This window comes from Mercenaria mercenaria, chromosome 10, assembly GCF_021730395.1.
Source record: "Mercenaria mercenaria strain notata chromosome 10, MADL_Memer_1, whole genome shotgun sequence".
In the NCBI taxonomy this organism is placed as follows: domain Eukaryota; kingdom Metazoa; phylum Mollusca; class Bivalvia; order Venerida; family Veneridae; genus Mercenaria; species Mercenaria mercenaria.
This window is the reverse complement of record NC_069370.1, coordinates 17,385,235-17,406,571: the sequence shown is the minus strand read 5'-3', so window position 1 is coordinate 17,406,571 and position 21,337 is coordinate 17,385,235. Positions and strand designations below refer to the sequence as shown.

Sequence of the window (21,337 nt, the reverse complement as noted above, 5' to 3'; positions counted from 1 at the left end):
AATATGGGATAACTATGAAACAGCTTTTGCTGTAAATCTAAAATACAGCCTATCATATGGCAACACATATGTATCATAACACTACATATATTTCAATCACAATCCCCTTCTGACTATCTGGACCACTTCAAGAAACTGATACTTCTTATTTTCCTTAGTGTTTGTAATTACAGGATATCTATCATTATTGTCAACAACATGATAATTTAACAATTTTCATTAGTCATATGATAGGCTATGTTTAAATTTCGTATCTCATCATGGTAGGAAATTTATTCATTTTCTTCAAAATGTAACTTTGGTTTGAGATTATTTGGATCATGTGATTCCCCACAGTGATAAGGCCAGATTTTTATGGATCTCCCCACTCTTACGAGAGCATTTAAGCGTTCGCTTATTACAGATTTCATTACACCTACTACTTTTGCACCTACTACTTTTGAAGATGGAAGCTGCCTGGGAAGATCTCAGGAGACGAGTATGTAGCGAATTATCTATTTTTCATTTCACCTTTGTGTTTTTTTCTTTGTTCTACCGGATGATGAAAGTTAAATCTGGCGAAGCCAGGAATCGAACCTTTTGCGTTGTCGTAAGTGTTCTTCGTTCCAGTAATGTCATAGATATTGGCCGCTGTGAGTGATGTTTTGCGCGAAACTAAGCACATTTTTATAAAACTACATAAAAAATATGAAGTACATTTGTTTGTATAACACATATGGTCAAACAGCGCTTTTCAACACTGGTATCTATAGTGCGTTTTTTTTTTCGACCTGGCGGGGCGGAGTTATCTCTGGCTTATGCAAATAATGGTAATCTAAAAGAAACGAGCAGGTCGATTATTAAAATGCACAGTAACATAAGTAAGCATTTGCCGACTAGCTTTATACAGAATTAATGTTCAGGAATTCACGCATACATTATAGAGATAGGAAATTGCACAAAATTCCCCGCAGTATTCATATCAAAGAAAGAACGAAATTAGAAAAAAAGTCTTTAAAAAACTCACCATTAGCAGCGTAGTAGCACACTGTCCTACTTCACATGATAATAAAGCGATTGACCTTTCAACCAAATTTATTACAAATATCATATTCCCGTCTTTCTGCAAATTATCGAAAATTTCGTGCACATTTCTGGATATGAAATAGCGAATTCATGAGAAATGACACGGAAAAGCTGATTATACAATTTCTTTGGCTGTATCCCAAGCTTAACTTACTAACATATTTTACCGTCTCTTTTAAAGCATTTTCGTTCTTTTATATAATTTAATGAGAAATCCGAAAAACAAAACTTTACTGTCATGTTACTAAAATTACCGTTTCTCCAATTTGTTCGTTAATTGACATGTATTTAAACATAAAGCTGTTATTAACGGAAAAGTACTTGTTTGTCTGTCTGCCTGTTCAGCTTTCTAATCGCATAGTAATAATGTTTTCTACTTTTTAGCTGCACTATTTGGAGAATATCGGTGCTATCCTACTCATAAAAGTTTTTCGACAACCTTTGTTTTTCTTTGTTGCTATTGCTTATATCTTACTCTAACTTCACAAGTGTTGCAGGGGCTGGGCCCATTGTACCCAATGTCAAGGTCACCAAGGTGTTATACTTTGGTAATTTTTATAGTTTTTCGGCAACCTTTGTTTTTCTGTCATATCTTTGTTACTATTGCTAATATCTTACTGTTAATTTACATTAAACAATGTCCAGCATACAAACAGTATGTGCAGGAGCTGAACCCAATATACGAAAGGTCAAGGTCACCATGGTGTTATACTTAGGTTATTTTTAAGGTTAATGTTTTTCGGCAACCTTTGTTTTTCAGTCATATCTTTTAAACTGTTGCTTATATCTTACTGTAACTTCACACAAACATTGTCCAGCATAAAACAAAGTATGTGCAGGGCTTGGCTCATTATACACAAGGTCAAAGTCAGTCACAAAGTTGTTAAACTTTGAATTATTTTCATGTTAATTTTTTCGAAAGCTTCGTAAATGAACATATCTTTGGTACTCTAAAAGATAGTAAACATATCTTTGGTACTCTAAAAGATAGTGACTTGAAATTAAAACATTTCTTTATGATCATCATTTGCATGTGTGCTTAGGCCTACAATTCCCATAACTCTAATTGTATTTTTGACAGAATTATGCTTCTTTCATACTTAAAGTTCTTTTGTAATCCATCTGGCAATCATTGCTTTCTGAATATAACTTTAGTACAGTATAAGATAATGATTTGAAACTTAAAAGTATCTTCATCACCATCATGTTCTATAATAATAAATAAAATAGATAAATAAAATAAAAATAAAATATAAGATAAATATAAATATTATTTGAGTTTAGCAAAGTCCTTATACTTCATGTGCCTGTAGTTTCTTGGACTGTTTTGTTTTTCTGATAAAATTTAACTCCATCAAAAACAAGAATGTCATTAACTCCTCCATACTTGACTTTTAACCCCTCTGGGTAGTAGGGTCTTTTTATATTTTGGTGTATCTTCCTTTCAAAGTAGAGGCTTCCTATTGAGAAATAAATTCATTTTACTGTCAAATCGCCGAAAAGTAGAGCGCGCTGTCTAACGGACAGTTCTTGTCTACTTTTGTTTTTTCTCATTCAACTTTTTATGACAAAACTTTCGGATAGGTGTACATCTCCGACAGCTTATCTACCTATAGCAACCAATATTAAGGATACCTATTTTGTATACACGTATTGAAGCATATTTCTCTTTTCTGTTAGTATTGACCTAGCATTCATTTATATTCCGTATATTTTCGTAAATTTATTTTCGGTGTCCGCATCAAAATAGTTATATAGGTTTCGTAAATACAACATATCACACATGCAAATAGCTTTGTTGACAAAACGTTTGGCTTTTAAAGCAGCATGCCTTCTGATTTGGCTAAAATATTTTTCTTTCAAGTTGAAGTTTGGTCTTATTATGAACATATTTGTTTCTAAAATATTTTAAAACTTCTAAATCAAGAAAAAAAAGATGACCGCCTCAGGAATCGAACTCCGGACCGCCGTGACAGTAAAGACATTTTCCCGTCGTCGTAACCAATAGTGTTATCATAATAGCTGTATTTAGTGAGTAATGGTTTCAAAATATAGATATTTATAATCGAGACAGTTTACATGGAGTAAAAGCGTGACAAACACTTTTCGATTTTCATCGTAAAAAGTAGTAAAAACAGCAAATTCTCATGTGTTCATAAGTTTGTCAGTAATTAAGTTTTAAAGCCTTTTTAAGAAATATAGCAATTATTTCAAGATATCTAAAAACATTTTTATGCCCCCGGCATTTACTGATGCAGGAGGTATATAGTCATTGTCCTGTCCGTTCGTCTGTTTGTCCGTCCGTCCGTACGAGGTAAACCAAATGGGACCGTTTCGTCTAGCATCAATACCCCTTACTAGAATGACTTGATACTATTGCAGATGTAACCTGTGACCATTCCTCATCTTTAGACATCACCTGACCACTTGACCTTGAACTTGGCCTCATTTTGGACTTAGGTTGCTTTGTATCGACAAGGATGCCACCAGGGGCATCAAGCATTTATTGAACGCAGTCTCTTGTTTTTTGTTGTTGTCGAACGATCTGGAGGCATGCTGCTTTGACAGTCATAAAATTTGTCATTCTTATCTAACTGAACTTACACAATTGTTGTTATAGTTCCTTTGTAAAAAGAAAATCGATTGTTTTCAATATTTTTATGTGAATGTCTGTTACTCGTTGTATAACATTAAAATGGGTTGCACAACGTCCGGGTGCTGGTGTTGCGCGTAAAAAGAATAGATTTTCCCGATAAAAAGCAAAAGGTTGTTCGACACAAATATGATAATACATCATATGTGTTAAATATCTGGTTTGTAATTTATTATTCGGCTCTATTATCACAAATACTCAGGCGACACGAAGCGTGAAAAAAGTATGAAATCAACAAAAATGGAAGTTTCTGACCTCATATGCCTAATCCGAGGACAATTGATACTTTTATGATAACTCAACTGTTATAAACTTACAAATATCAAAATTGTTTGCTTCAAATCCTGCTTACGGGGACATAATTGACAAAAAATCATTGGGAATGGGGCTGCGCACCGGGAATGGAGTTGCTCGTATACATCATAATGTATATAATGTAAACGCGCAACTCCTTTCCCGGGGCGCAACCCCATTCCCGATTATTTTTTGCCAATCTTTTCCTCAAAAGCAACATTTCATTCAAGTGTATGTAATATTCATAACTGTTTTACACGTGTTTGATCATTAGAGGCGTCACATTCCCAGACAGAAGGCACAACAGTTAGAAAATTTGCATTTTTAATGATTCCATGCTTTTTTGACAGTTCGAGATAGCAGATTTTTTTTTTCATAACAGAGCTGATTCTTAAATTGATAAGCTGTTATTTTACACATATAATCTTTATTCATTTTTGTGTCGAATAGCATTTTGCTTTTTTTTCGAGAACACTCGTAAATGTGTCATTATTTACAAAAACCCACCTACCTCGATTTTTTACATATTGATGCGCAACACCAGCACCGGAAGTCGCGCAACCCATTTCTGTCCATTTCTTGTCACTACTTGTCACCATCATTTCTAAGTATGTTCATGAAAATCTAGAACTTGCTTGTTCAACGGACAATTCAAGCAAATGGTGTAAAGTAATCATAAAACAAATGCAAGAAAAAAAAATAATAACGTGCATCTGTGGTGCATAAAATAATGTAAGAATAAAGGCAGTATGAATAAAATCAAAATACATAGATGTGAATTCGAACCCATGGTTAAGAGCATAAAAAACAGAGACCTTATCACTACGCCAACGTGCCATCGGTTGGTTAGTAATGGATGCCACTATTGCGTAGACGTAAGGAAACGCCCGAAACATATTGGCGAAGATTAATGATTACGGAAACGCTCGAAACATGTTGGCGAAGATTAATAATTACAAAAACGCCCAAAACATGTTGGCGAAAGTTAATAATTACGGAAACACCAGAAACATGTTGACGAAGATTAATGATAACGGAAACGCCCGAAACATATTGGCGAAGATTAATGAGTGCCACATCAATACTTAAAGGTCCATAATGTTTTAAATTTTTATCTTAAAAACAGATGAAACAGCTTTCCAAATGGATGTTATGCATATTTGCATGGTTTGAGTAGCACCATTTTTAATAGTGCACATTAACTGTTATAGAACCATAAAGGGAGGTAATAAAAAAGAGATTCATTAAAACATTGTAGTAAATTCAGCAATATTCAAACATTTGAATTTTTTTTAAAAAGTAAATAGAAATAGAACTTTTCAAAAATTATATGTAATTTATGGTTATAACCGAATATGTGGCAGCCACATTTTTAACAAAAGCATTATGACCCTTTAAGGACAGTACATGTTTTAATCTATTTTATAGCAAAGGTAGCAGATTTGACCAGTCGTTTTAGATATGCTTGTATATTGCTTTTTAGGCATCTGACCAGTACTTGTGTCTATTGTCACTAAATATTCAGAAAAGAACTTGAGAAATTTTCATTTCAGCCAGTTCAGAACCATTTTCTGATCAATTGTAGCAGTGGATTTATTATGCACGTGTAAAGGTTATAGTTGGAGAAATCTTTAGCAATTGCAACTTTAATATATTTTTGAAAAAAAAAGCTTAATTATGGAGCTCCTAGATTTAGAATGAATAGAGCTTAAAACGCCGTTCTACTCACCCGAGCGCCGGCGTCGGCGTCACAACTTGATCATGCATAGGTTGATACATCAAACAATTCTTTTCATGTCAATTATTGCTCTTGCGTACAACCAAATTCCAAGATTATCTGAGTAAAAAATACAATTTATTGGAATGAATCTTCCCATAGTGCTTCCCAAACAAATTTGGCCGAGTCTTGGTAGCGGCAAAATGCGTTGCTAGGGTACATATGATGTGTTAAGGGTTATGGAATGGAACTTTTTTTTTTTTTTGGTAGTTTTTTTCTATATCAGGGTTTGTGCTCAATTTTACATTGCGCACAAAAGAGAGAGATTAAAGGATGGAATATATTCTACAAAAAATGGTTTGGAGTTACCTTCCAGAGATATAATTTTCGCATGAAAACAACCAAAAAATAGATTCTTGGGCGTTTGATAAGGGCCTCAAATAACGCGTTCAATGCAGTAACATTGTTTTGTTGTTTTAATGTGCTATTGTTGTTGGAGGGATAATTCATCGCGATCTTTTAAAGCACGAAAATATTGGATTCTGTAAAACGAAGTATAAATGTGTATGGCACGTGTATCCTCCTCTACCTTGATATTTTTTTTACATCCCACATAAACATAAATGGTGAATTATATGCGTGTTTTACATAAATATTTCCGGCAAAAAAGATTTTTTTTCTCTTTAAAGGTAATGGGTTTTGAGAGTTCACCACAAATATCTTTGAAACACAACGTAAAAGAATGGTAAAATAATGGTCGTGGGTTTGCTCGAATAATTTTCCAAAAACTAACTTCTAGATCATTATTTTTGGTGTATACGGGCGAGTGGTGGTGTGGGGTCCTCCCCGGACATGTAAATGGTGAGTTATGTGTGTTTAGATGGGTAAGAAATATATCTTTTACCTAGAAATGAAGCTTCCTCCTCAGTAAGGTATACAATGTCATGTATATTATTATTTATCTGCATATATAAATGCGAATGATTTCTCTATATGTTTATCGTGGATTTTGGCTTTTTCCTTTATTTGTATGCATACGACGGGTTATGAGAATACCGGGGAGGAGGGGGGCTTCAAAAGTAATTCGCTATCTAACTTGAGCAGTTCTTATCCAATATTCACTAAACTTTGTCATATTGTTAACATCTCGGGCAAGTTCGATAATCAGCCAGATCGTCCCAGTAGTTCTGGAGTTACATTTAAATTTCCTTTAATTGCTCAAAACTGCAAGTATTAACTGCGTCCGCTCTTTAACTTGAGCAGTTCTTATCCAATATCCACCAACCTTGGTCAGTATGCTGATTTGCAGTACATCTCGGCCAAGATCGATAACAAGTCAGATCTTCTCAATAGCTCTGGAGTTATGCCCATCGAATAACTCAAAATTGCGAATGTTGACAGTTTCCGCTCTCTTACTTGAGCAGTCGATTTACAATTATGTTCCAACGTTTTTGCTACATGCCTTCTTAGGGGAATAATTATAATAATAATAATAATAATAATATAATAATAATGATAATAATAATAATAAACGTATTAAACGTTACTTGAAACTGCGGGTAACAGACAGCAGTATACTGGATGCAACGTTAATATTTGCATTTAGTACATTTTAATAAGAAATAATTTAAATATGAAAACATAAATCAGCATTAGCGAGACGTTTAGGGCTAATGTACAGAAGCATCGGATCAAAGTGATCAAAAGTTCCGATGAAAATTACACAATTAGAAATTTAGAGTCAAACTTTCGATTTACTATATAAAATACAAGTGGTGTTAATGTTTTCCGTACATAATTATATTCGCTGTTGTTGTTTCTTACTCGGGTAGCAAACTAACCAATATTGAAAATAACCCACATTCAGAATATGTTATTCTTCAATAGCAACTCTAGTTATCTTTGACGACGTGATTCTGATATTTTATTTAAGGTTGCTGCGTTCACGGAAGAGTTTGGGAGGAGCGTGGTTTTAAGCTCTAGCCTAGGGCATGTTGGTAAGATCTACTTTTTTTATTTCCGTCTGCTTAGTTCAGTAGGGAAAACTCGGATCTGCGGATCACGATATCGCGAATTCGATACCCGTATAAAGGTGTATGCTGTCCCGTAAAGACATTGTTTCTGAATGTACCCCACTGCTTCTTCATGTGAGGAAGTTGGCAGTTACTTGTGGAGAACAGGTACGAATTGCTAAAGAACCCAGGAACACTGGTTAGGTTAACTGTCTGTCGTTACATAACGGCGATACTGTTTTTAAAAAACGGTGATAAACCCAAAACCAAACAAAAAATCTACCTTTTTAAATAATCAACTGGAATGATTGTTACTTTGCATGAAGTACGGGCAATGTTAATGAAAATATTGCTCACTTTGTAAATACTGGAGCCCTATTCTTCTATATGTACGGGATTAATGCACTTACTGGTATGTATTTAGAGTGCAGCACCGTTTTGACTGACTTGATCAACGATAAATGAGTTATGTTATATGGAAGAGGGGCTACTATGTATCGAATACAGGGATGAATTACAAGTGATTCCAAGTCGCCAATATAAATCAATTACTGCAGGAAGCTCCCTGGAAATTATCAACTTAAGAAAAAAAAAAGTTTTTAACAAGTAGTCTCTGTGAAATAGGTAATTGAAGTTAAAGGTATAGTTAAGGTAGTTCTGCACGTCTGGTAAACCGGAAGTTAACGTCTTTTTTCCGGAAAACCTAGAATAAAGCCTGCATTCGGCGTACGGAAATGAAAATCAGTTCATGAACTAAAGGCAATCTGTAGGTAAATTTATTAAAATGGCACTGTTACTGTGTTTCTCAAGTAAGAATATGATATGAAAACATCTGCAACGTTAGATAATTAAAATAAAGTCCTTAAATTAGTTTGAAATGGGCGGTTCACTTTAAACATGGCCAAATTTCTCAAAAATTAGTACATGGACGTATACATTTTATTCCCCATATAATATGCCATATTTTATTCACGACTGGGAGAAGTTTTACTAAAATTTACATTGTAGAAAAATTTCTATTCGTGAAAATGTTATGAAAGTTACGATTTTCCTACAGACTCCCATTATGAAAACTTGCGTGATGTCCAAATTTTTCAAATCAGTCTAGCAAAAAATCAGTCACACGACCCTATCTTTTTTATTTGATAAATTTTCTTAGTATATTCCGAAGTTTTGAAAATCAGACTTCTTTCATAAAAAGAACTTTTTCTACAATGTAGATTTTAATGAAACTTCTCGCAGCCGTAAATAAACGTTTGGTCTATATTATGGTGAAATAAAATCTACAGGCTTGTGTGCTTGTTTTTTGAGATACCTGACCATAATTAAAGTTACACGCACATTTCAAGCTAATTTAAAGACATTATTTTGAATTATCTAACATGTCAAGTGTTTTGGTGTAATATTTTAAGTTTAAAAAGATAGTAACAGTGTCATTGAAGTAATACTCCAAGGTTGCCATTAATTCATAAACTAATTTTCATGCCGAACCCAGGCATTATTCTACACTTTCCGGATAAATGACGTTACGCTATCATTTCCGGTTTATCAAACGCGCAGAACTACCTTAAGCGTAAAATTCAAAAACAGGAATTTTCAAGGGACAATAACCAAACACTTAAAATGAACATTGAAATATTATAAGCATATGCAATCTTCGTAATAAGCTTTCTTGCACATGAAAATTATATTTTTCAGGAACTTGCTATACGTCAAGCACACTGAGAGCCAGCGTGGACGATTCCCTCAGAAGAAGTAAATATATTCAGTTATAGTCAAGAAAAAGCACATGTTCACTGTATAAGACAAGCACGGGTTTTATTGGTTGAGGTTAAAAGTGCGTTCTAGTACGTCTGCTGCAAGTTGAAATGAGGCTCTGGACACGTTACATATACTTGTCACATGTGATAAATACGATAAATACGCTTAATTATTATATACCTATATAAATACGCTAATTTATTATATACCTATATAAATACGCTAATTTATTATATACCGATATAAATACGCTAATTTATCATATACCTATATAAATACGCTAATTTATAATATACCTATATAAATACGCTAATTTGTTATATACCTATATATATAAATACGCTTATTTATTATATACCTATATAAATTCTGTAAAAGTTCTGCTTGTAGTTCACAAGTACATATGGTCAGTCAAAAAAATCAGTATTTTTGTATTGTGTGTTGTCTGACTACATTCATTAATGTGTATGGCCTGACAATATTCTATAAGTATTCACTAAGTTCCATTTTAAAACATTGATAAACTTTGAAGATTTCGTTCAGTAACAAAATAACAAATTGCTATGGTATATAATGAAAGTTTTTTCTATTCGTCTGTCGTGGAATTTTGCAAGGTCGGATCACACTCGGCGATTTCGCGCATCTGGCAAAAATCCACCCGAATCGAATACAGCATCTCGGATCGAGCTACTGTTATGATAACCCTATTTTCCAAAACAATGTGCTATTATGTAAACGTAGTATAAGGTCATTGAACATTTATCGACTAAGTCAAAACAAAAGGGTAATACTCTTTAGCCATTTATGTAGTGTTTTAGTACGGTACATGACATTGGACACTAAATTTCACAGTTTTATAATCCCAGTAAAAGACGACTTAATTATGGAGGGGTTATTGGACCGGCAATTAATATAAGGAGTCATGTTTCGAATAATATTTATAAACCTATAAAACAGTAAGTGTAGCGGCAATTGTAATTTGAGTTTGACGTTTGAGTGACTTCTCTGGCAATTCGGTATATCAGCAACTACACTACATAAAGCAGTGAAACACATATTATTGTTGATGAAACGCATCATGTATTTTACTTGAATATCGTTATATGGCATGCAGATTGTGTCGCTGTGTACACTAAATTCTCTAAAGTGATAGAAAAATATTGTAGTAACAAAAATGTAATAGTTGTCATGAATTGATTCTCTTTCACAGCAGGAACAAGAAACTGTCTATGAGAAACTTTCTATTTCAGGTGATAATGACATCAGACATAGGAGAGATGTTCGTCTAGGCCAGGACCCAGAGGCAATACCAATGAGACAGCTTAGGGTCAAGATCTCCAGTCTGATTGGAGGGACACGTGTGTATAAAGCCATCACTTTTTTTCTTACTCGTAAAACCAGATTCTTACCATGTTTCATTAAGGTCAAAATCTTGATACAGTTAATGTTTAAAGCTTAAAGGTCACCAGGTTCGCCATTTTGAAGCAAGTACAGAATGCCCTAACCTGTATTCGGACCTGAGACCTAAAAGGTAGACAAAACGAATATATTGGAGAGAATTTGTCTTAACATGTTTGTATAAATATTTGTATGTAGAAACGCTTTGTGTTTTCTTATAGACATAGGGATAAAACGACAACGTTTAAACGTACATTTAGTGCGTTGTACCGAGACAGTTGATGACATGTGGAAGTTCTCGGATGAAGACCCAAGGCTCTCAGTTACACCCCAGTCACACATACGGCGTGGATAGCTACGTCTAGCCACGGATAGAAACGTAGTAATCCGTATCGATCCGTACCTGAGCCGTACCTTAAGGTAGTAATCCGTATCAATCCGTACGGCTCAGGTACGGATCGATACGGATAACTACGTTTCTATCCGTAGCTAGACGTAGCTATTCGCGCCGTATGTGGGACTGGGGTATGACACCTGATATCAAGCACGGGTCTCTGTAGGTAATCTTATCTTGAGCAAGCTAACTGGACTGCTTGCTCACGTAATCGCTCTGACAGTGGGAAACACCGAGGAATATTCAAAAATCTATGGCATTTAAGAAGACTTTTTCGAAATGATTTTGGTATTTTTCATGGAATAAAAAGATCTATAAAATATGTCAGCCTCAAGGGAAATTTTTGTTCTCTTGTTTTTCATATACATATGTAAGATTTTGGAAATACCTGTCTTTAAGTTATAATCTGTAAACAAAGAACGTTTGTCCAAGAGAAAAACCCGATTGTGAGTGGTGGTTCTAATTTTCCCTATACGATTTAATCGAAAAATTAAAAATATTCTCTTTATTTGCAGACCATTTTTTTCCAGCTGTTTGTTAGAAATGTTTTTTTTTTTTAATTCCAGTTTTAGCTGTGAAATTTGGCGACGGATTAAGACAACAGAAGCTGTGTTTTCTTTGAACTGTCTCATTAGTCTTTAGTTTACTTTGATACAGGAAAGTCGAAGTACACGGAGGAACAGCAGCCACCGTGGTGGGAGAGGACTGGAATCCCCTTCATGTCCCCTTATAAAAGTGGTATGTAGATATGCAAGTTGCCATATGACAAATAATTGTATCGGCGCGACGTTAAACCCAACAAAATAAAATAAAACTAAATTGAAACTTTGAAGACTCGTTTATCGTCATGATCTCCATCTGTAGGCAAGAAAACATAACTGTGTCAACTTTTTTGGCTGAATTATGGCCCTTTTTGGACATGTAAATAAGTTTTAATTTTTCACACCTATCCATATTTTGTCTAACCTATTTGTCATACGGCTTTGAAACTTCTTTGTCATTACAGTCTACATATGTAAGGCAGGGAAAGTAGCATAACTAGGACAGAGACTTTTGTTCAGTTATGGCTCTTTTGACATAGAGTTTAGTAAAGTTTCGCATACCATTCCATATTATGTCTGAACTGTTTGATATTTAAACACTTGTTAACCATCACAGGCACACATTGCGATATAGTGCAAGACTTATCCACTTATCTTTTTTCCTTATTTTGTCTGAAAATCTCTGGTAATATTTTGACCCCAAACTTACATCAATACATCGCTGTCAGCAGATTAACTCGTTGAATGAAAGTCAGTATGAAAGGATACTATGTAATCCTCTTATTTATTACTTATGTAATTTTCTCTTTATAACAGTTATTTCTCTCCTTTTTTCAGTTGATGGTAAGGGCCTCTCCAAGAGAGAGCTGGAGACTCTTTTAAGAAGTTATGATAAAGGGTATATAAATATCACTACTTTTTACATAATAATTATGCACCGAATCTCAGAAAAGGACTGCATAAAATTGCCCATACTTTTTTTTACAGATAAGCACTTTTAAAAACACCATTTTCAAGGAACTGTTACATATCTTCATTTTAATGCGTTTGCAGTAGTCCCAATGCTGAAATTTCAGATGGCAGATAGCAAATGGTTTTCATTTTTAGGGGAGGAGTGGGGGGGGGGGGGGGGGGGGGGGGGGGGTGAGAATATTTTGATTAATCGTTCATGTGGGACAGTGCGGTATAACATTACATCGGACAAGTAAACAGTTGCTAAAGATGCTGTTTGTTTACAAAGATTTCTATGGTTTGGTGGTTTGGATATACTGCTAAACCTTAAATAGATAGTACGAGTAAAGAATGGATGTGTGGAAAGTTTAACCAACCAGAAAGACTAAACAAATCGTAAAATTTCTAATGTATTACACAACTTTGTATAGTAATTACATACAGTTTGTTTCAGTAGAAACAGGTTCTTTACTGTACATTAACTTGTTTGAGACCATACCATGGGGTTACGTACGTATTTTTATGGACATAACAGGCATATAAAACAAGATACAAGAAACATCGTCCAGGTCCAAACCATCCAAATGCCCTGACAAAAGGAAATTTCTGATTGGACCTCAACATCCCTATGACGCAGAAAAAAGTAATCCAATATGGATCATTACTGGAGACTGTACTTCTAAAACTGCTTACATTTATTTTTATTTCATAAGTCGAAACGGCGGAGAGCCAGTCGGGCTACATCCCGTGGAACGCCACGAGACCGAAGAACCAGGCGAACTGGATCAACAAGATACCCAGACCCCACAGGTAATATAATTGATGTTTAATCACACAAAGAAGATAGTTAACCAAACCTAATGACCAAGCTTGATCTACCTTTTAGGCTAATGTATATACTGTGAAATCATTAATATTCGTGGAGGACTAATTTTCGTGGATTTCGTGATTGAGTCAATCTACGACATTTAATCCCAACAAACAAGAAACATTTCCATCCATCTTATGTTCAAAAGTTGAAATCCACGAATTCTTATCCCCACGAAATTGCCATACTGACCAAAACCACGAAATTAAATGATGTAATATATTATTCGTTACTTTCTTAACCCAGTCGCTAGCATTTAACCGTAAAAAATAACATTTTACATTATTATAACCAATACAATGATTTTGTAAAGAAGTTGGAACTTTGCGATGCATTGCTCTATGGCTGTTTTTGGGGTGCTTTGTGTTTTCGAGAAATCTACCCTTACATTTTATACCTAGAAAAAAAATCATTTTAGCTCCAAGAACTCGGCTTTTGTATTTCAGGCTGGTGGCTCGGGTGCAGCAAGCCATGTGGGGTCTGGGGAGCGAGGAAAAATTAAAAAAGTTTTGTCCAGTGCTTTTAGGCACAGGGAAGTAAGGTATGCATGTAAATATTATTATTTGTAGATCTGCTTCATAACAGAATTTGATCAAAGTAAAAGCTAGTTTCAAGATTTTTAAAACAATTGGAGACAATTGTATTGATCAACATTCTATGGTTTTATCAACGAAATATATGTGCAAGTTAGATCTCTGAAAGAGATCCGGTACTATTTCATAGTATATATTAGGTGGGTGGGATATGGTTACGCATATATTTATTGATAGAGCTTCAAGCGCCTGTGTTCCTTTTTACTTTTACCTTAAAACCTCAAAGTCAAATTAATCATCAAGTGTTCAATGTATTTTCTTTTGCAATATAATTATAAATATACTGATGATATGTTTCAAAGCCTTTTATTGAGATGATGTTTTATATGTGTCAAGTTTCGTTAAAATCCAGACAGGACTAAGAAATGTAAAATTAGGGAAAAAGTACTTAAGCAGTGAACGTACGTGCATGCGTGCGCGCGTCAAATATACTGGACATGCACGTGGTACAACTGCAAATCGCTAACTTGCATTAGTACGTTACATTGTATAGAATATTTTTTTCATGATATTCGTAGTACAACATCGTAGATTTTATTCTAGCATCTCGGCCTTTTTGACTGATTCGTTAAGGTTGCCGACATTGAATTAATTGCACTTTACCCGGTTGTGCTTCCTAAATTCAAGCATTTATTTTCCAATATGTCCTAATTTGTGTCGATACTAGGCTAAAAACAAAATGAAAACATAACTCATTTAGGATGATTGTGTGATAAGACATATCAGTTTTATAAAGTCTACTCCTTTGACAGCAGCATTGTTTACCTAAAAATATTTTGTTTTCATTCACTTATTTTTCATAGTTTTGACATGAGAAGAAAACGAGCAAGGAGAAACCTTTTTGGAAACGTAAGTTGTTTAGCTGACAAGATTTAATTTCCACGTTGCAACACTGAAGTAAATATTTAAGAAAAAATAAGGCCAGAGTGATATATTGTTTCGCATAAGAACGAAAAAAACTCTGGTTATTCTACGAAAAATCACACTTGGGAACTTATTAGTGTTAAAAAAAGTGGTAACTACTTTTTTACGACCGTGCTACGCACCTGGATCGGATGACGTCATTGCACGCGGGTGGTATATTACAGAATAACCCTAGTCATAGCCTCTATGCCGTCTAAACAGCTGATCGCATGTACTGACATGCTGCCGTTTGACTGATGCCCGATATGGATAGCCGAATTCAGAGCTCTATGTATAGATCTAAGAATAACCCGAGATAGTTTTTGCTCTACATGTCATGTATTATATGCTGGTCGTGTTAGAATGGACTTTATAGTTCATTTTTCTACATATTTCAAACTGTTTGGAAATCAGAAATTATGTCCGAAATTTTCTGTTATGCTTTATACGATGATAAAATTTTGAGACAAGGTGAGTTTCTTTTTATTTGGTGGGGGGGGGGGGGTGGTTAACGCCGTTTTTCAACAGTTGTTTTTTTGTTGGGTTTAACGTCGCACCGACTTTCCAGCTTTGATGGTGGAGGAAGACCCCAGGTGCCCCTGCGTGCATTATTTCGTCACGAGCGGGCACCTGGGTAGAACCACTGACCTTCCGTAAGCCAGCTGGATGGCTTCCTCACATGAAGAATTCAACGCCACGAGTGAGGCTCGAACCCACATAGATGAGGGGCAAGTGATTTGAAGTCAGCGATCTTAACCACCCGGCCACGGAGGCCCCTGGTTTTCAACAGTATTCCAGTCATGTAACGGCGGGCAGTTAACCTAAACAGTGTTCCTGGATTCTGTACCAGTACAAACCTGTTCTCCGCAAGTAATTGCCAACTTCCCCACATGAATCAGAGGTGGAGGATTAATGATTTCTGACACAACGTCGTTTATCAAATGATCACGGAGAACATACGCCAGCCCGAGGATCGAACTCACGACCCCGCGACCCGTAGACCGACGCTCTACCTACTGAGCTAAGCGGGTGGGTAGTACCTTGCTTAATCAATCCTTAAGGCTCACTTCCCATGATAAAGAGGATGCCTCAGTGCGTAGGTATATCTAACTTCACTTATATTCGCCAGCTTTTGACTCATACAGGTAAGTAGGTTTTTAAATATTAACTATACATTTGTGTATTTAGCTACTACTGAGGTACTACTGCTCACTATGGTAAGTGAATCCAACTTTAGATTTTCAGTGTTATCAACTTCCACGCAAGGAAAGAATCGCCGTTTATGAAACAAGATTGATTGACTTACATCTGTAATGAGGTAAAAACAGACAGAATAAGTCAATTTTAGCTAGACGTTATTTAAAGCCTAAGTAGATATGAATACCACGAAACAAAGCTGTACAATGACTGACCTCAGGAGCAGATTTACATGATATATTGTTTGACGAGTGATTGTAACTGGCTCCGAATCACTTACCTACCCATCACCCCCAACGATGTGGACTCGAAACCTCGTTCGAAACCTCGTTTTAAGTGTAGAAGCCAGCCAGCAGCCTTAAGAGGATCGGTGTTCTACCCAGTTGCTCGTCCATGCCTAAAGGAACTTTACCGTCAAAGTTTAAGGTCGAAATATGATCTTATTCAGACTTTTGATTTAGATTTTCACCCTTATTTAGCATTTGTAACCAAAACATTGAGAAGACAGACATGAATTATAAAGTTCTTTATTGTTGTTGTTGTTATTGTTGTTGTTATCAAATATGACAAGATCTTGTTATTGTTTGTAATTTTCAGGTTTCAGGTCCAAGATGACAATTTCGTTTATATGTGGAAGGCTGGTGGGCTGCATTAATTGCTAAGCGCGAATTTGAAAATGCGAATTGCCAAAAATGTTTTTAACAAAATTACAGATGACAAGTTACAAAAATATATGAATCTGATATTTACTTTTGACGGATGTAATATTTGTGTTGTTAATGTCAATTCCAAAATTTCTAGGTCAAATGCAAAATGACTATTACTAAATGCAAAGTGCGTGTTCCAAAATACAAAATTTAATACATACTACATGGTTTGTGACAAAATTGTATCCATATCATTAAAATGCTTTGTTGTCTAGCTAACATTCTCTGTAAACACGTGCGATACAAGAATATGGCATTTGATGCGTTGCAATTAACTTGGGGCATCCATTTTCCATATATGTTAAATGTATAATGATAAATGCCAAATTCTGGTTATTCTTGAGCAGGATCATGGTGATGCTGACGGGGACGGAGGCATGATGGTAAAGTGTATTACCTTTTCAAATGATTCATTTAATATATTCATATTTTTTTTACAAACGTCGTACTTTTCTGATTACTTGACAGAAATATTCATAGTTGATATAATTACCGTTATAATTCTACCTATAAAAGTTCTGTCAAAATGTGGCTGTTTTTTTTTCACCTGTAGAATATTTCTGAAATCTAAATTCGTAATGTACCAAGTGAAAATCCTGTTCCGGATTTTCTTTGCCTGAACTAAATTGTTTTAGACTAACGTTCCGATGCTCCACCGAAAGAACTATACGGGTCGCTTGCATCATTCAAATCGATTGTCTAGAACATAAACAAAAAATAAAACGACAAAAAAAGCCTGTATGATGCCTCTGGCTTTTAAGCGGCCAAAAGTTTGTTAAACACACAGTGATTTTAAAATTTATTGCTCTAGATCAAGCCGACAATTGTCACAATTGTAGTACTTTCATATACAATACTCACAAAACTGCAAAATCGTTTCATTTGCAGCAGTTCCTTGCAGAGGAAGATAGCCTACCTGGTGTGGAAGAGGCGGTTGAATTTTCCACCCTGTAAGTTTATAAGGCGTATATGACGAGTATGACCTTCACGCTGGAATACTGTCTACAGTACTGAAAAGAGGAAGTAACACTGTTGGAGTTTGGTCTATCCAGTAAAGTTCCTAGAGGCCCGTCTAGGGGCATTTTGGTTTATTTGTTAATTGTGTTTGTATTTCTGGTAGTACTTGGCACTGTATCAATACTGACTTATTCTTGTGTAGCAAGTAACTTACAACTTCTCCACGTTAATCGAAGACGGATCGACGACTTTGGATACGATATTTTTTGTCAAATTTGCGACGCTGTCTTAACACACGACATCTCGTTTTATAGCCTTGTGATTCTACCTATTAAGCAAACTTGATAGGATAAGCTGTTTGGAGCTATACATCTCGCTCTCGGGGTCTAAATCTCTGTCTGGTGGCATGTTTAATATAAAACTATTCATATAAGAGATGAATGCGTAAAACGCAAATATTATTGGATTATTATAACAGTAGCTTGTTCTGGGATGCTGTATTCGGCTCAATTGGACTTTTCCAGGTCAGATCTCACGAGGCGCGCATGTGCCGAGTGTGATATTTCCTTGCAAAATCCACGAGAGCCGACTCCAGATCTAGCTACTGTTGTAATGACCCTTTTATTATATAACTCTACGTTTTTGTTTGTTTGTTAATTTGTAATCGAACGAAATCTTAAAGGTTTGTTGATATGAAAATGAAATTATTGCTTTTTGTGCGCTATTCATTAAACTGTGTCAGGTCATACACATTTATTGGAAGTAGTCCAGCAAGGTACAATACGCATTTTTTTTCTGCCTGGTCGTGTTTACTTGTGAAATACAATCCAAAAATTGTGACATAATAGGTAAATTATAATAAAAGTTATTTCCAGCTGTAAGGGGATTTTAAATTCTGTTCAGTTTTTCGGATGAACACGTGTCCAAATATAGCTCGTTGATAAATAACTGTAAGAGAAAGACAGGAATGAAATTAAATAGTCATCTGATCCCATTTATATCTCTGCTATGGTTAAAGTAACGTTTATGACTGAGTACAGGAAATGTTTTGAACGTGTTAAATGTTCCATGTTAAACTAGCATGATGATGAGTAAATTCACTTTAAAGATCTCCCGTTCGTGAAAATTAATACAATGCATACATTAATGTTTTTCTGCAGTAATTGGGATGGGGTTTTGTATAAAACTACCTATTAGTTTTATTTCAAGACACTACGACAACCTGAGGAAGGTAGGAGAGGGGACGTTTGGAGAGGTGTTTGTCGGGGCGAGCAACGGCGAGGAGAAAGTCATCAAAGTAGGTGATACTGTTTACTATACTTTATTGAGATGTAGTATTTGTAAGCTGACCTGTGCCAAAGGCTTTTGTGAGCTTTTGTGACCGCTCTATGTCCGTCGTCCGTAGTCGGTCCATCAACAGTTTCTAAAAACATCTTCTCAAAACTACTGGGCAGATTTACACCAAACTTCACGAGAATGATCCTTGGGTATCACCTTTCAAAGCTTTTCAAAGAATTGGTTCCACACAGAACTCTGGTTGCCCTGGCAACCAGAAGGTAAAACTTAAAAAAAATTCTTAGAATCTTCTTTCCAAAACCGCAAGGCATAGAGCCTCGATATTTGGCATATGTTTATCATTTATTGATCCTTTATAAAAATTTGATCAAAAATATGCCCCTGGGGTTAAAAGAGGTCAATCCCCCGGAGGTCCCAAATTTATATAGACTTTTATAGGAAAAACATATAAAAATCTTGTCTGAAGGTTCAAGACCTAGACCTTTGATATTTGGTATATAACATTGTAAAGTGATTCTGAAACAAGATTGTACAAAGTATGGGTGGAAGATGGTAAGAACTGCTTGAAACTCAAAAATATTTGTACTAAAACGAATCTTTGATTTTGTGAGCGATATTTATCATGTTTTCTCTGCAAAGCCTTGGGAAAAATGGTACAAACTCTTACAAGGAAATGTTAAATTCATCTTGCTAAGGTTCATGTATTTTCAATGTTCATAAAAATATTTGTCAACAAATAAGTCCAAATTTGAACTAAAAATTTTTAATTGGTTCTGAAAGAATGAATTTTACATTAAAGATACCCTCAAAATTTATAAAGATATTTTGAATATTTAAAAAGTTCACGCTGCATTTGTAATGATTTAGTATACAATATAGTATTTCTAGTATTTAAAAAGAATTAAGATTTCAAATAGTAATTGTTCTTTTCCAGGTTGTACCTTTTGACGGGGGCCTTACAGGTGAATGGGGAGGCACAGAAGAAGTGGGAAGATATAAAGACAGAGATATTAGTCGCACAGTATGTTGATTTCGTTTTAATTCAATACTTATTTCGAATCTATGGTGGCATATTTCTGCCGTGGGACAGCTAGGTTACCATCGCGATACTTAAAAATCATACTGATAAACCGACGCTTTCTGAAAAATTATTTATGCATGTCAGTTGTCGGAGATTTCCTGGAAATCTTATTGCGATAATTTACACACTGTTGGGAATCACATGACCAAAATAATTTCTAAACCAAAATAAATATATGAATGATATGGGATACTACTGGAGCAGATTTTGCTATAGCCTATCTTATGGCAACATAGATGTATCCTAAAACTACATAGATTTCAATCACAATCACCTTCTGTTATCTGGAACCCTTCAAGAATCAGGGATTTCTTATTTTCCTTAGTGTTTGTAATAACAGGGTATCTATCATTGTTGTTAACTACTTGATAATTTAAGAATTTTCATTAGACATATTTTAGGCTATGTTTAAATTTCATATTTTATCATGATAGAAAATTGATTCATGTTCTTCAAAATATAATTTTTTAGAGATTATTTTTATCATGTGATTCCTCATAATGTTACAGCATTATCTCCATACCTTTTGTGTAAGTGCTTAAAGCCGTCATTTTATCACCTAGTCGCAATATCGATACTATTAGAATTATCTTGAGAGGAAATATGCCACCATACGAATCAGTTGCCATGGAATGTAGATTTTTTTAATTAATTTTCAGTGTTATCAACTTTCACGCAAGGAAAGAATCGCCGTTTATGAAACAAGATTGATTGACTTACATCTGTAATGAGGTAAAAACAGACAGAATAAGTCAATTTCAGCTAGACGTTAAAGCTCAAGTACATACATGAATACCACGAAACAAAGCTGTACAATGACTGACAGGAGCAGATTTACATGATACATGGTTTGACGAGTGATTGTAACTGGCTTCGAATCACTTACCTACCCACCACCACCAACGATGAAGGCTCGAAACCTCGTTTAAAGTGTAGAAGCCATGCAGC

The 21,337-nt window shown here is 35.0% G+C and overlaps 1 protein-coding gene and 1 long non-coding RNA gene across 2 annotated transcripts; both read left to right on the top strand.

The window, feature by feature from the left end:
• The first annotated feature begins 382 nt into the window (after positions 1 to 382).
• LOC128559790 (uncharacterized) lies at positions 383 to 11,119 on the top strand. Its single transcript, XM_053552349.1, has 4 exons — positions 383 to 478; positions 7,663 to 7,726; positions 9,440 to 9,496; positions 10,753 to 11,119. The coding sequence occupies exons 1-4, from the start codon at positions 446 to 448 to the stop codon at positions 10,959 to 10,961; spliced, it is 363 nt and encodes a 120-aa protein (XP_053408324.1). The 5' UTR covers positions 383 to 445; the 3' UTR covers positions 10,962 to 11,119.
• A 3,946-nt stretch (positions 11,120 to 15,065) lies between these two features.
• Positions 15,066 to 19,311, top strand: LOC123560929 (uncharacterized). The gene is made up of 3 exons (XR_008372643.1): positions 15,066 to 17,438; positions 17,944 to 18,005; positions 19,222 to 19,311. It is a non-coding gene; the product is annotated as an uncharacterized LOC123560929 (long non-coding RNA).
• Positions 19,312 to 21,337: the final 2,026 nt, after the last annotated feature.